Raw genomic sequence first — 13098 nt, 5'->3', positions numbered from 1 at the left:
TTTCTATCTTTGCAGTTAAACATAAACTAGTACACAAAATTTTAACTTTAATATATAACCACATGTATATACAGATGCTCTGCTTGCTTCTCTCCTAGAATAAATATGGTAACATTCAATAGATAGAACGAGCTCTTGCTGATGAGCTCTTGCTGTCATTTTTCGGCCCAGCTCAAGTTGTTTTAAAACTACAGCTGAGATACAGGGAACTTGGAAGGAGCAGTGGAAGCTCAAAATGAAAAGTAAGTCACACGCCATACCATGTATGAATCCTGAGGACATTTTGGAAAATTAATAAGCCAGTCACAAAACAACACATACTGTATGTTTTCCATTTATATGAGTTACCTAGAGCAGACAAATTCATAGAAAGAGACAGTTTAACAGTGGGTACAAGAACTGGGGAAAGAGGGAAATGGGACCATGTTTAAAGGTTATAGAGTCTCAGTTTTGCAAGATTAAAAAGTTCTAACCTATTATCCTGCATAAAACTCAAAGTGGATCAAGGAGCCAGGCATTTGACAAGAGACTCTGGACCTACTAGAAGAAAAAGTAGGCCCAAATCTCCATCATGTCAGCTTAGGAGCCGAATTCCTTAACAAGAGTCCTAAAGCTCAAGAAGTAAAATCAAGAATCAATAAATGGGATTGTATCAAAAACTAAACATCTTCTTCATAGCAAAGGGAACAATCAAGAACATTAAGCGAGAGTCTATAGAATGGGAGAAAGTCTTTGCCATCAACAACTCAAAGTATTAATCTCCAGAATATATAAAGAGCTCAAAAACTTCACACCAAAAACCAAATAACCCAATCAATAAATGGGCAAAAAAACTAAACAGACACTTCACAGAAGAAGAAATACAAATGGCCAACAAATATATTTAAAAAAATGTCCAACCTCACTAGCAATGAGAGAATTGCAAATTAAAACTACACTAAGATTTCATCTCACTTCAGTCAGAATGATAATTATCAATAATACAAGCAACAGTAAATGTTGATGAAGATGTAAGGAAAAAGGCATACTTATACATTGCCAGTGGGACAGAAAATTGGTGCAACCACACTGGAAAGTAGTATGGAGATTCCTCAGAAAACTTGGAATGGAACTACCATTTGACCCAGCTATCCCACTCCTCCTCGGCAATACTGAAATGACTTAAAATCAACATACTCTAGTAACACAGCCACAACAATGTTTGTAGCAGCTCAATTCACAATAGCTAAGATACGGAAAACCAAGCTAGATGCCCTTCAACAGAATATAAAGAAATGCATAAAGAAAACAAATGGATAAAGAAAATGTGGTACATATCCAGAATGGAATATTACTCGGCCATAAAGAGAAATGAAATGATGGCATTTGCTGGTAAATGGATGGAACTCAAGACTATCATGCAAAGTAAAATAAGCCAACCCAAAAGATTAAAGACTGAATGTTTCTCTGATATGTGGATGCTGACTCACAACAGAGTGTGTGTGTGTGTGTGTGTGTGTGTGTTTCCAATCTGGGGTGGGGAGACAGAGGTTCCCTGATTGAACTATGGACTGGGAGGAATGAAAGGGGGTGGGAATGGGAATGACGATAGAATGAATGGGACAAGACTTTCCTATGTTCATATATGAATGCACAACCATTATAACGCCACATCATGTACCACCACAAACATAGGAAGTTATAGCCATGTATGTATGATATGTCAAAATACATTCTGTTGGGCTAGGGTTGTGGCTCAGTGGTAGAGCACTCGCCTGGCATGTGCAAGGCCCTGGGTTCGATCCTCAGCACCACATAAAAATAAAATAAAGATGTTGTGTCCACGGAAAACTGAAAAATAAATATTAAAAAATTCTCTCTCTCTCTCTCTCTCTAAAAAAAAATACACACTGTCATATATAACTAAAAAGAACAAATTTTTAAAAAGTTAAAAAAGTTCTAGAGATCTGTTTTACAACAATGTGAATATATTTAGTACCACTAACCTGTACGTGTTAAGATGGTTAAGTTTTATGTTAAAGTGCTTTTACTAAAATTGAATTTTTTTAATAAAAAGAAATAAATGAAAGGGATGATAGGTCTAAGAGAAATACCTTCAAGGAATTCAACAAAAACTTGTAAACGTCCTTCAAATGGCAGCCATGGAGGAAAGGGAAAGTACAGTATCCTTCAGTCATGTAGCTTTAATTCAACTTGATGAAAACAATAATGAATGAAGGCAAGAGGCAAGTCTTGATCATACCTTTTCTATTCCTGCTCATTCAAGTCAGAGGAGATTTAACATTTGTCTGATTCAGACAATCACCTTGAGTTTCCTCTATACATCTTATCAGAAAGCACTTCACTCAATGTCTGAACACTCTGACGTGAAAATCACCACCAGACACCATCTTATATATGAAACATGTGGAGCACACAGTGGGTAATTATTCTATTAAAGTAACATTAAAAGCTCTTACATTATCATCACCAACATTTCTTCAAATATAAATGGTAAAAGCTAAAAAAACTATTCTTAGCTTTTATCATTTATATTTGAAGAAATGTTAACTGGAGTGAACATCATCTTTTAAAAATCTGCAGGACTTTCATATGAGAAATTACACAGACGGGCACTCAACAGATATTCCCTATTGACTTTCAACATTATAGTTCAAAGAAAAGCTATCAATGAAACTATTAAATAACTTTTAGCAACTAGCTAGCAGTCTCTATTTACCTATCACAAAGTTAAAAATTAATTAAAATTTAACAATAAAAGACTTTATTACCTTATCTGATTCAAAATCAACCCCTTTAGTTATTTGGCTCTGGGACATGTGCTTGCTTGCTGATGTGCTCGACCACCTGAGGCAAAAAATAAAGGGGAGGAGGGATAATAAACCAAAGACAATGACATAGAGAATGTATCAGAAATGCATTTCTAGTTAAGTTTCTCAATCCTGAAAGCACCCATGAATAAAAATAATACACAATTCCCTTCAATTGCACTACAGCAGTAAAACTCTATGTTAAGAAAAAGGACTCCTGGGCCGGGGTTGTGGCTCAGTGGAAGAACGCTTGCCTAGCATGCATGAGGCACCAGGTTCAATCCCTGGCACCACATTAGAAAAATAAACAAATGAAATAAAGTTGTTTTAAAAAAGAAAGAAAGAAAAAGGACTCTAAAGTCAGAGTTTGGATCTCAATTTTTCCATTCACTAGCATGTCTTTAGACAAGTTTCTTTGTGCCTCAATTTCCTCATCTGTAAAATGGGAATAACAGTTTTTTTTTTATTAAAGATTCAATGTGTTAATATGCTGAAATACACACAGCACAACCTGACATACCAAGCACTGATCAGAGGCTTAATTATAATTATAGCTCTTATCACATATCAAAATATATCTATTATCATCCCCCACTTCTGAAAATTATGGTAACACTGAAATATTTTTTACTCAAATCTCAGTTCTACAACAGAATAAAGGTATCTTTAAAAAGGCCCCACATATTAAAAGAAAGAAAAAAGGCCCACCACTCTCCAGAGGTTTTCTTCTACCAGAGCCCACACTCCTGGCTCTTTATTTGAGCCCTTCCCATAAGCACTCACGATAAGGGCCTGAGTCATAATTTCACACATAATTATGTACTGATTCAATCTTCCTTTAATGAATTCATAAATGGGTTCAACTCTTTCCACAATTTAAGTTGCCTGAAGGCATAACCATATTAAAATAGTTATGTCCCCCATCAGACCTAATTTAATGCTCAAAAAGAAAATATTTAAAAAGGTCACTGATTAATTGAGTTTTAGCTAAGCAGTGTTCACCCAAAATGTTAATTGTGAAACAAAATGGTACTACTGAATTAAGTCAAGCTCAACAGCAACAGGCAAAAAAAAAAAAAAAAAAAAAAAAAGCCAGGAAAAGCATATAAATACTCTAAGGCAGAGTAAATCTACACCACCTCTTTTTAGCACTTAGTACAGCACCATGTGCAATTAAGTAAATAAACTATGGTAGTAAAGAAAAGCTGGAATCAAAAATTAACAAAATACAAAATTATTTTCTAGTAAATGGGAAGAAAATCATTGAGTAATAAAGACAAAAGGAAGTGAATTACAGGTTATTTAAATTTTCAGTGACAATACTTAACAACACTGCAACAGTTTTACAATCTAGCCCTTGTCTATTTCTTATTTCTGTACATACTTTACTAGTTGAAAATAATTCTGTTGAACTTATACAGCACAGAAAAATGTAAAACTAGAATTTTGGATACTTTTTAATATTTTGGATTTTTTTTTTCAGAAAGTCCCCAACCTACCTTTGATCTGTTTTTGAAGTAGTAGGAAAAATGTCATCCTCATCTGATTCATCCACCTCAATCTCCTAAGGGTAGGGAAGGAAACAAAGCAACAAATGGTTCTTTTTACAAATGGAACATCTAAATATGAATTAAATAATTGAATCTGAAAGTGGTTTTTTGAAAAGTATATTAAAAAGTCACAAAAAGGGAGCCAGAAAACATGAAAGCAGTAACTATTAAAAATTAAAGTCAGCCTGACCTCCCTCCAATGTCCCTCTTTATTCACAAATGGTATTCTCTATCGAATGCCTTAGCTCACTTCTCACCCACACAGGGCCTGGGTACCTACAGGATACAAACTGGTGAGTGACTTGCACAGGCTTGAGGGCAGTGGTGACCTGTGATGTTCTTCCTGGATTCCGATGAGGAGCTAGAACTTCAGTGTTCCATCTCCAATTTTAAATGAAGTATCTAACCATGTGAGAAGTACCAGGTGTCTGTTACATTTGTCCCTGCTAAATACCATTTGTTAGAGTAAGAACCAACAAAGATATTTCTGATTTTTTATTCCATCATGCAAAATACTAACTATTCCTTGACATTTTGTTATCTTGACATGCAACACACACACAAGCTGTCTTCACCTAAATGAAGCACAGATGAGGATAAAACCCCTGAAACAACAACATGTAAGGCCAAGGATGTTGCTAAACATCCTTCAACATAAAAGACACTGCTTCATAAAAAAAGAATTATCTGATCTAAAATGTCAATAGTGCTGCTAGAGAAACCTTGATACAGGAGGAAGAGCACTGGCTTGGAAGTTAAGACATAACAGGTTTTGAAAGTGAGGTACTAGGGGAGTCAAGCCCATTCTAGAGTCTTTGGAAGCCAAAGGAAGAGTAGAAGGCCCATGTGAAATCCGAGCAGACCACGGAGATCCTTAGGCTCCAACCTTTAGTCTGTGTTGAGTCTAAATTTGCTTTGGATGTTAGTATTCCACACTCATGCCCTTTTGTTTCAGTGTTGTTACCCTTGAAAATATTACCTTACATACACTCCTTATGGATATTTAGTAATGTGAACCACTATTTTTAAAGGAAGAAAAGAAATAAGAAGAATTCTGAGTTTCCCTCAGTCTATGTAAGTGATAAGCATCTTCTGGCTTTAATAGGTCCTCTTTTATTTACTTTGCAAGTCAAAGAATTGACAATTCATAATGCAGGAAACATAAATTATTAAAAGAGAACTATAAAACCTTTTTCTTACCTCTGAGTAATTCTTAGTAGCAACATTTCGGGAGGGCTGCTGTCTCACAGTTTTAAAAGCTAGAATGCAAAAGATAAAATACCATTATGTAATTCTTAAAATAACTTAGAAAAATTACACATTTCTTTAACTGAAGATTTTATTTTGTTTTGTTTCTTTGGATTTCTTCTTGGCTTTTTAAAAATGTTTTTATTAGTACATTACAGTTGTACATAATAGTGGGGTTCATTTCTACATAATCATATATGCATGGAATTTATTTTACTCCATTTCAGTCCCCAGTGCCTCCTCTTTCCCTCTGCTCCTCCCTTCCCCTAGTCCCTTTCCTCTGCTTTACTGGTCTTAGCTCAATGTTTTTAAATTCCTGCAAAAACCCATCATGACCAAGTATAAAACCATCTGTACCTTTTAAAATCGGAAGGCATATGGAATTGCATGTTCAGATAACTCAAGCTCTACCTGTCAGCCTCGCGCTTATTCAAATATAGTAACAGCAGTATTCACAAATACACCCGTACTAAAAATACTTAAAAATAATACCCAAAAGATAAAACCTGACCCCCAACCACTGAGCTACAAAGATAATGAAGGTAAACCTCCCAATACCCTCCTTCTTTGCAGTCAATGATAGATTTTCTGTGGCTACATTATGAATTTTCTTATTCTATCTTGGTAGCCATATTTGGAAGGGTACTGGATATACCAGAACTATATCAGAGGGAAATTCTATAAAACAGTACATCTTTCTTTTATTCCATGATAAAACTTTCCTATGAATCTTTTTTCTTTCTTTCTTTGCTTTATAAACTAGGTTCAAAGTTGAGGTTTAGCTAGCCCTTTACCTTTCCCCTTCTTTTCCCTTGAGATAAAAACTTACAATAAATTTCAAACACCTGAGGTATATATTCTCCTAAGTCTTAAAGTTTGCTAATATCACACATATCTCCCCCAAGACAATCTCCAATTTAAATAGGGGAGGGAGGGAGGGAGGGAGGGAGGGAGGGAAGGAAGGAAGGGAAGGAAGGAAGGAAGGAAGGAAGGAGCCAGCCAACCACTCAAAGAATCCTTCAGAGTACAAAATTTCCTAGTCTGAAAAACCTCAAGAATCTTTCTACCTAGCCTACATTTACTATTTGCTCCTGTTTCCTGTTCTAGATTCTATCCCCGATCTTGTGATGTCTGTCTGAGAGGAGAGATGAAAGGCCGCAGCAAAAGTGTGGTCTGCTCTTCAATTTTGGTCTCACATCCTACTCTACTAAAAAGGCTAGCAAATGAACAGAAAAGCCAGTGACCATGACACTTGCAAAGAATATTTCTGCTCAATACTTATTCACTATCTCCTCAAACACTGAGATCCTTTAAAAGAAGAAATCTTTCTTTTAATCCTCAGTGGATAGAAAAAGATGAAGGTTTATGAAATAAATTAATTTTATCAGAAAAATAAGCATACGCTTTGTTAGAAAGACAATATTGCAGTGGTTAAGAGGCCTGGTTTTAGATTAAGACTAATTTTGACTTCCTCCCCAGGTAACTATGACAAGTTCCTTGGCTTCTTTCAATCTCAATATACTCAATTGTAAAATACTGTTAATACTTTATCTAGAAAATTGTTGAAAAGATAAAGAGGTATTTAATGCAAATTGTTTTGGCAAATGCCTAGTGGGCAATGGGCATTCACATACATGGAGCTGTTAGTGGCAATACATGCAGCAGCAGCAGTGAATCTCATGATGGTAATCACACATAAACGCAGTGGCGGCAGAGGCATCTTTTAGTTGCTCAGTCACTGTCCTTGGCTAACTTTAATGGAAGAATCTGAGTTGTCAACTCTTGTTTACAACTGCTGTTAGCTAAAAGTGTAATTTCTACTGTTCCCAAAATTTCAGCAAAACAATAGACCTCCAAATTCCATGGAGCTTATTAAAACAGAATTTGGCTTTTATTTTTTTTCTTGACTCCTCCATTTATAATGGGGATATACAAGTTACAGTTTTAATGTTGCTTCTGTCTCAGTGTGATGACAAACATAGTTAATAGGCCATGGTTATTTTTTTAGAGACTTAAAAAAAAAAAACACCAAATCTAACAATAAAAATATTTCACACATTCATATTAAAAACATCAGTTTCTTTTTCAAAACAAGGCCCCAAAATTGGGAGATAATCAATTAAATTAGCAAAACTATGAGATCAAATCAATTAGATAAAAGATAAATTTAGACTCATGATTTATATAGCATCCATCTGGGGCTAGGGATATAGCATAGCAATAAAGCACCACCCTGGCACGCAAGAGGCCTTGGGGGGTGGGGGAGTGCCACTAATACTAATTAGTGATCATCTATTGAGCTTTTTTTTTTTTTAAGAGAGAGAGAGAGAGAGAGAGAGAGAGAGAGAGAGAGAGAGAATTTTAATATTTATTTCTTAGTTTTTTTCAGCAGACACAACATCTTTGTTTTTATGTGGTGCTGAGGATCGAACCCGGGCCGCACGCATGCCAGGCAAGCGCGCTACCGCTTGAGCCACATCCCCAGCCCATCTATTGAGCTTTTACTAAGAACTGTACTCAGTATCATGTATACTTAAGTTCACTTAAAATAACTATTCCATGAGATATGTACAACATTGTCAATTTTATAGCTCAGGGATCTGAGGCTTTCTGAATAATCACAGTTTACTCTTACTGAGACCTACCATGTAGAGACACTTGCAGGTCCCTTGCATAGATTTTCTCAGTAATTCTCAACATGACCCAATAAGGTAGAAACAATCATTACCCCACTTTAGAGATGAGGACATAGAAACTTCAAGATGGAAAGTGTAATCAATCTGCTGAAGGACACATAGCTAGACAACGGAGGAGTAGGATTACAAGCAAGGTCTTTCTGACTTTGGAATCATGCTCTAACCTTTACACTCTACAATCTCTGTGTAATTTTCATTTAATCAAGTTCAAGAATTTAATATGCATCTACTATGTACCAGGCACTATGGATGCAATAAACAATAATGACCCAGCCATTGTTCCCCTAGCACTTACAGTGCAAGGGTAGCAGGTAACTAATGGGCCTGACCAGGACTAACTCTAGAGCTGGGTTCTAAACCATAATGCTACACTGCCCATGGCACCACAATAAGATCTGGACCTTAAACACTACTCAAGGGGATCTGAAGCTTCAAATTAATGTGGTTTACTGACATAGCCTCTTTCAGAGGGGACTATTATTACTTTAAAGAATAATGTCATGATGCAGGCACATCAATGTTTATAGCAGTTCAATTCACATTAGTCAAGCTATGGAACCAAACTAGGTGCCCTTCAACAGCTGAATGGATAAGCATGGAGGATTAGATGAATCCTAGATAGGGAAGAGGGGTGGCAGGGAAAGGGAGGGGGCAGGGGATTAGCAAGGATGGTGGAATGTGATGGACATCATTATCCAAAGTACATGTATGAAGACTCAAATTGGGTGTCAATACTTTATATATAAACAGATATGGAAAATTGTGGTATATATGTGTAATAAGAATTGTAATGCAAAAAGAAAAGTACATGAATAAAGGCATGAATTGGGCTGAGGATGTGGCTCAAGTGGTAGCATGCTCGCCAAGCATGCGTGAAGCACTGGGTTCGATTCTCAGCACCACATAAAAACAAAATAAAGATATTGTGTCCAACTAAAAACTAAAAAAATAAATAAATATTTTTAAAAAAAATTTTAAAAAATAAAGGCATGAATTGGCATGAACATACTATATATACAAAGATATGAGTGTAATAAGAACTGTAATGCATTCCGCTGTCATGTATTTAAAAAAAATAAAATTAATACATTTTTTTAAAATGTGGTATATATACACAATGGAATATTACTCAGTCATAAAAAGTATGAAATTATGGCATTTGCCAGTAAATAGATGGAACTAGAGACTATAATACAAAGTGAAATAAGTCAATCCCAAAAAACCAAAGGCCAAATGTTTTCTCTGATAAGGGGGCGTGGATAACAGAAATTCACTGGACAATCCAGTGAATGAAGGGAAGTGAGGAGAAATGGGAATATGAAAAACAGTAGAATGAATCAGACATAATTTTCCTATGTTCCTACGTGAATGCACGACCAGTAGAACTCCACATCATGTACAATCATAAGAACAGGATCCTAATTAGAATAAGTTATATTCCATGTATATATAATATGTCAAAATACACTTTACTGTCATGTGTATCTAAAAAGAACAAATTTTTAAAATGTGAAAAACAAAATAATGAAGTCAGTCCAATTTGTGATAAAGCACCATAACTGGCCCTTTGTCTTTCTACCCCAAAATGAAATTTATTCCACACTCTCAATGCATAACAGGGCAGCTGTTATTAAATAAAAAGATGCTTTCAAAGTCTCTGTTGGCATAGTGATTCTAAAAGAAGCTGACACTGTCAAGTGAAAAATGCTCACAAACAGTATGAGCTAAAGTCCTCAATGCCAAGGAAGCCATACAAGTGAATTCCAAATAAGTAAGGATAAAATCTCTGTATCTATTCATTGTTTTTCATACAATGCTCCTCCTGAAAACAATCCATGCTGCTCCTCAAGCAACAATAGAAAAATCTCAATGGTATTTGAAAAGCACATGAAGTAGCACAGAATTACCAGGCCAAGAATTACCAAAACAAGAAAAGCTAGAACTCAAAGAAGTACTAGTCCTTTTCCCTGAGGAACCATTCATTCATGGAAACGTTAATGTTGGCTTTTAGAGAAAAGCTGAGTGAGACAATGCTTAGCGGTGGTGGGGAGACTGAGGCATTTCCTCGACACCATAAGCTGGCACCCCAATTGATAAAGAGAAGCAGAGGTAAACAAGATTTCATAAGTGCATGTCACTCCCCAACAACCCTCAAGTTGTACATTTAGTTTTAAGAGGCCTAAGATTTATTTTTTCAAAATTATTTCATGATTTTATTACTTTACATTTATCTCAAAATAAGTTTTTATTAGAACAATAAACTAATTTAAATTGACCTGTTTCACACAAATATATGTATACATATGTATATATTTTTTATATGTTCTTTTTAGTTATATATGACAGAATGTATTTTTACATAGTATACATATGTATACATATGTAGTATAACTTCCCATTCTTCTTCTTATAAATGATGTAGAGTTATACTGGTCATGTATTCATACATGAACACAGGAAAATAAGGTCTGATTCATTCTACTATATTTCCTATTCCCATTCACCCTGCCTTCCCTTCATATTACCCTTTGTCTAATCCCAAAGTACTTCTATTCTTTTCTACTTTTACCTTTATAGTGACTTTGCATCAGAGAGAACATTCAGCCTTTGATTTTGGGGAATTGGCTTATTTGATTTAGCATGATAATCTCCAGTTCCATCCACTTACCAGCAAATGCTATCATTTCATTTCCCTTTAGGGCTGAGTAATATTCCTTTCTGGATATGTACCACATTTTTTTTTTATCCATTCATCTGTTGAAGGGCACCTAGGTTGGTTCCATAGCTTAGCTAATGTAAATTTCGTTGCTATAAACGTTGTGGCTGCGTCACCACAGTATGCTGATTTTAAGTCCTTGGGTATATGCCAAGTAGGATAGCTAGGTCAAATGCTGGTTCCATTCCAAGTTTCCTGAGGAATCTCTATACTGCTTTTCAGAGTGGTTGCACCAATTTGCAGTCCCACCAGCAATGTGTGAGTCTACCTTTTTTCCCACATCTTCACCAACATTTATTGATACTTGTATTCTTGATAATTGCCATTTTGAATGGAGTGAGATGAAATCTCCATGTAGTTTCAATTTGCATTTCTGTAATTGCTAGAAATGTTGAGCATTTTTTCATATATTCATTGACCATTCATATTTCTTCTTCTGTGAAGTATTAAGTGGCCTAAGATTTGAGGTGCCCTAGAAGTCTGGAGAAACAAAGACAAATCTTTTCAAGAAGAACACTACTTCATCCAAGGTCTGATTATTCCTACTGACAAATTTTCTAGGAAAAACAGATAACAAAACATCCAAAGAAATAAGTCACCATGAATAACAAACAACAGAAACAGAATTCACAAAAGAGGCCAAAGACATTCAGGCATTAAGTCATAGACACAAAACATAAAACAAGTGTCCTTACTATGCATACAATAAATAAATGAATTCTTAACAGATCATATTTAAAAAGAATCAGATAGAATTTCAATACCGGAGTCCTCCCCCACCAAAAAAAAAAAAAAACAAAAAAAAACCAATTAACTAAAAATACAAAAGAATTTCAGAATAGATGAGTTAGAATATAGATCAGATATTGAGAGCTTCGAAAGAATCATTGCTTTGAAGTATGTGACCTTGGACAGCAAGAGGCCTCTCCTGGGTGCCTGGAGAAATGCCCACTCCCAAGTGGCTCCTGTTGATAGGGAGAATTCCATTCTTGTCATGGAATTTACTAGATCAAAAGCCTTGAATTCAAATCCCAGCTGCCTGGAGGTAGAAGAGTTAGGTTTAAACAAGTAAACCCCAACTAAGCTGTTTTACTTAAAACTTCCTCCTGTTTACCTCAAGAAGCCTTTTCATAGTGAATCCCTTTGATTTTTAAAACCTATATGATAAACATGCAGAACCTCAGCTCATTGCCCAGTCAGATCCCACCAGGGCTGATTCACCCACTGAGTCCCACTTTTACCTATAACTGAGTAGTTCCTCCCTTCCTCCCTCTCTCCCTCCCTCCCTCCTTTCTTTCTTTCTTTTTTTATTTTTACTTTCTGTGGTGCTGGGGATTGAACCCAGGGCCTTGTGCCCTATCTTTATTTCTTGTACTTTTCTTGTTTTCCTAATCTGCCCACTGCCTGTATTTGGAGAACTGTTCACTCGCTGTGCAGGTCATGGCGATAATCAGATACGATTATTCAGAATGGAGTGCAGGAAAATAGCATATACAAGAGAAATTAAGAATGAGCCAGGTGCAGTGCTGCACGCTTGTAATCCCAGCGGCTCAGGAGGATGAGGCAGGAGTATCCTGAGTTCAAAAATCCCCAACCTCAGCAAAAGCAATTTGCTAAGCAACTCAGTGAGACCCTGTCTCTAACATAAAATACAAAAACAGGCTGGGAATGTGGCTCAGTGTTCGAGTGCCCCTGAATTCAATTCCTGGTACCACTCTCCCCCCAAAAGAATGAAAATGTCTCACAGAAGGAGGAATAAAATAGGAATGAGGAAATATCTGAAGGGATAACAGACAAGGCTTTTCTAGAATGATACAACACAAATTCAGAGATTTATGAACCAATAAACCCTAAGCAGCATAAAAAAGAGCACCATACTTAGATTTATAAGAACAAAACTATAGAACACCAAAGACAACAAGGTGAGGGGAAAAAAATAGATTACTTAAAAAAAAAAAGAAAAAGGAATGCAGCTTAATTAACAGCTGATATCTTAAAAACAGAGGAAGACTGACTTTAAATGATTAATTCTATTCACTCTATCAAGGAAAACTTCACATAAGTAAGCTAGGCAGAGC

General features: G+C 35.8%; 1 protein-coding gene across 6 annotated transcripts in view; it reads right to left on the bottom strand.

The window, feature by feature from the left end:
• Nucleotides 1-13098, bottom strand: part of MRE11 (MRE11 homolog, double strand break repair nuclease) — a 63321-nt gene that overhangs the window by 6164 nt on the left and 44059 nt on the right. For all 6 annotated transcript variants that reach the window (XM_081282671.1, XM_081282672.1, XM_081282669.1 and 3 more), the window contains 3 exons: nucleotides 5561-5619; nucleotides 4310-4374; nucleotides 2772-2847 (listed from right to left, as the gene is read on the bottom strand). In XM_081282671.1, the coding sequence (XP_081138797.1) occupies nucleotides 2772-2847; nucleotides 4310-4374; nucleotides 5561-5619 (200 nt within the window). The remainder of the gene's footprint in view (nucleotides 1-2771; nucleotides 2848-4309; nucleotides 4375-5560; nucleotides 5620-13098) is intronic.

Source organism: Spermophilus citellus, assembly GCF_964194105.1.
Source record: "Spermophilus citellus genome assembly, chromosome: 2".
Lineage (NCBI taxonomy): Eukaryota > Metazoa > Chordata > Mammalia > Rodentia > Sciuridae > Spermophilus > Spermophilus citellus.
This window is presented reverse-complemented; position numbering and strand designations above follow the sequence as displayed.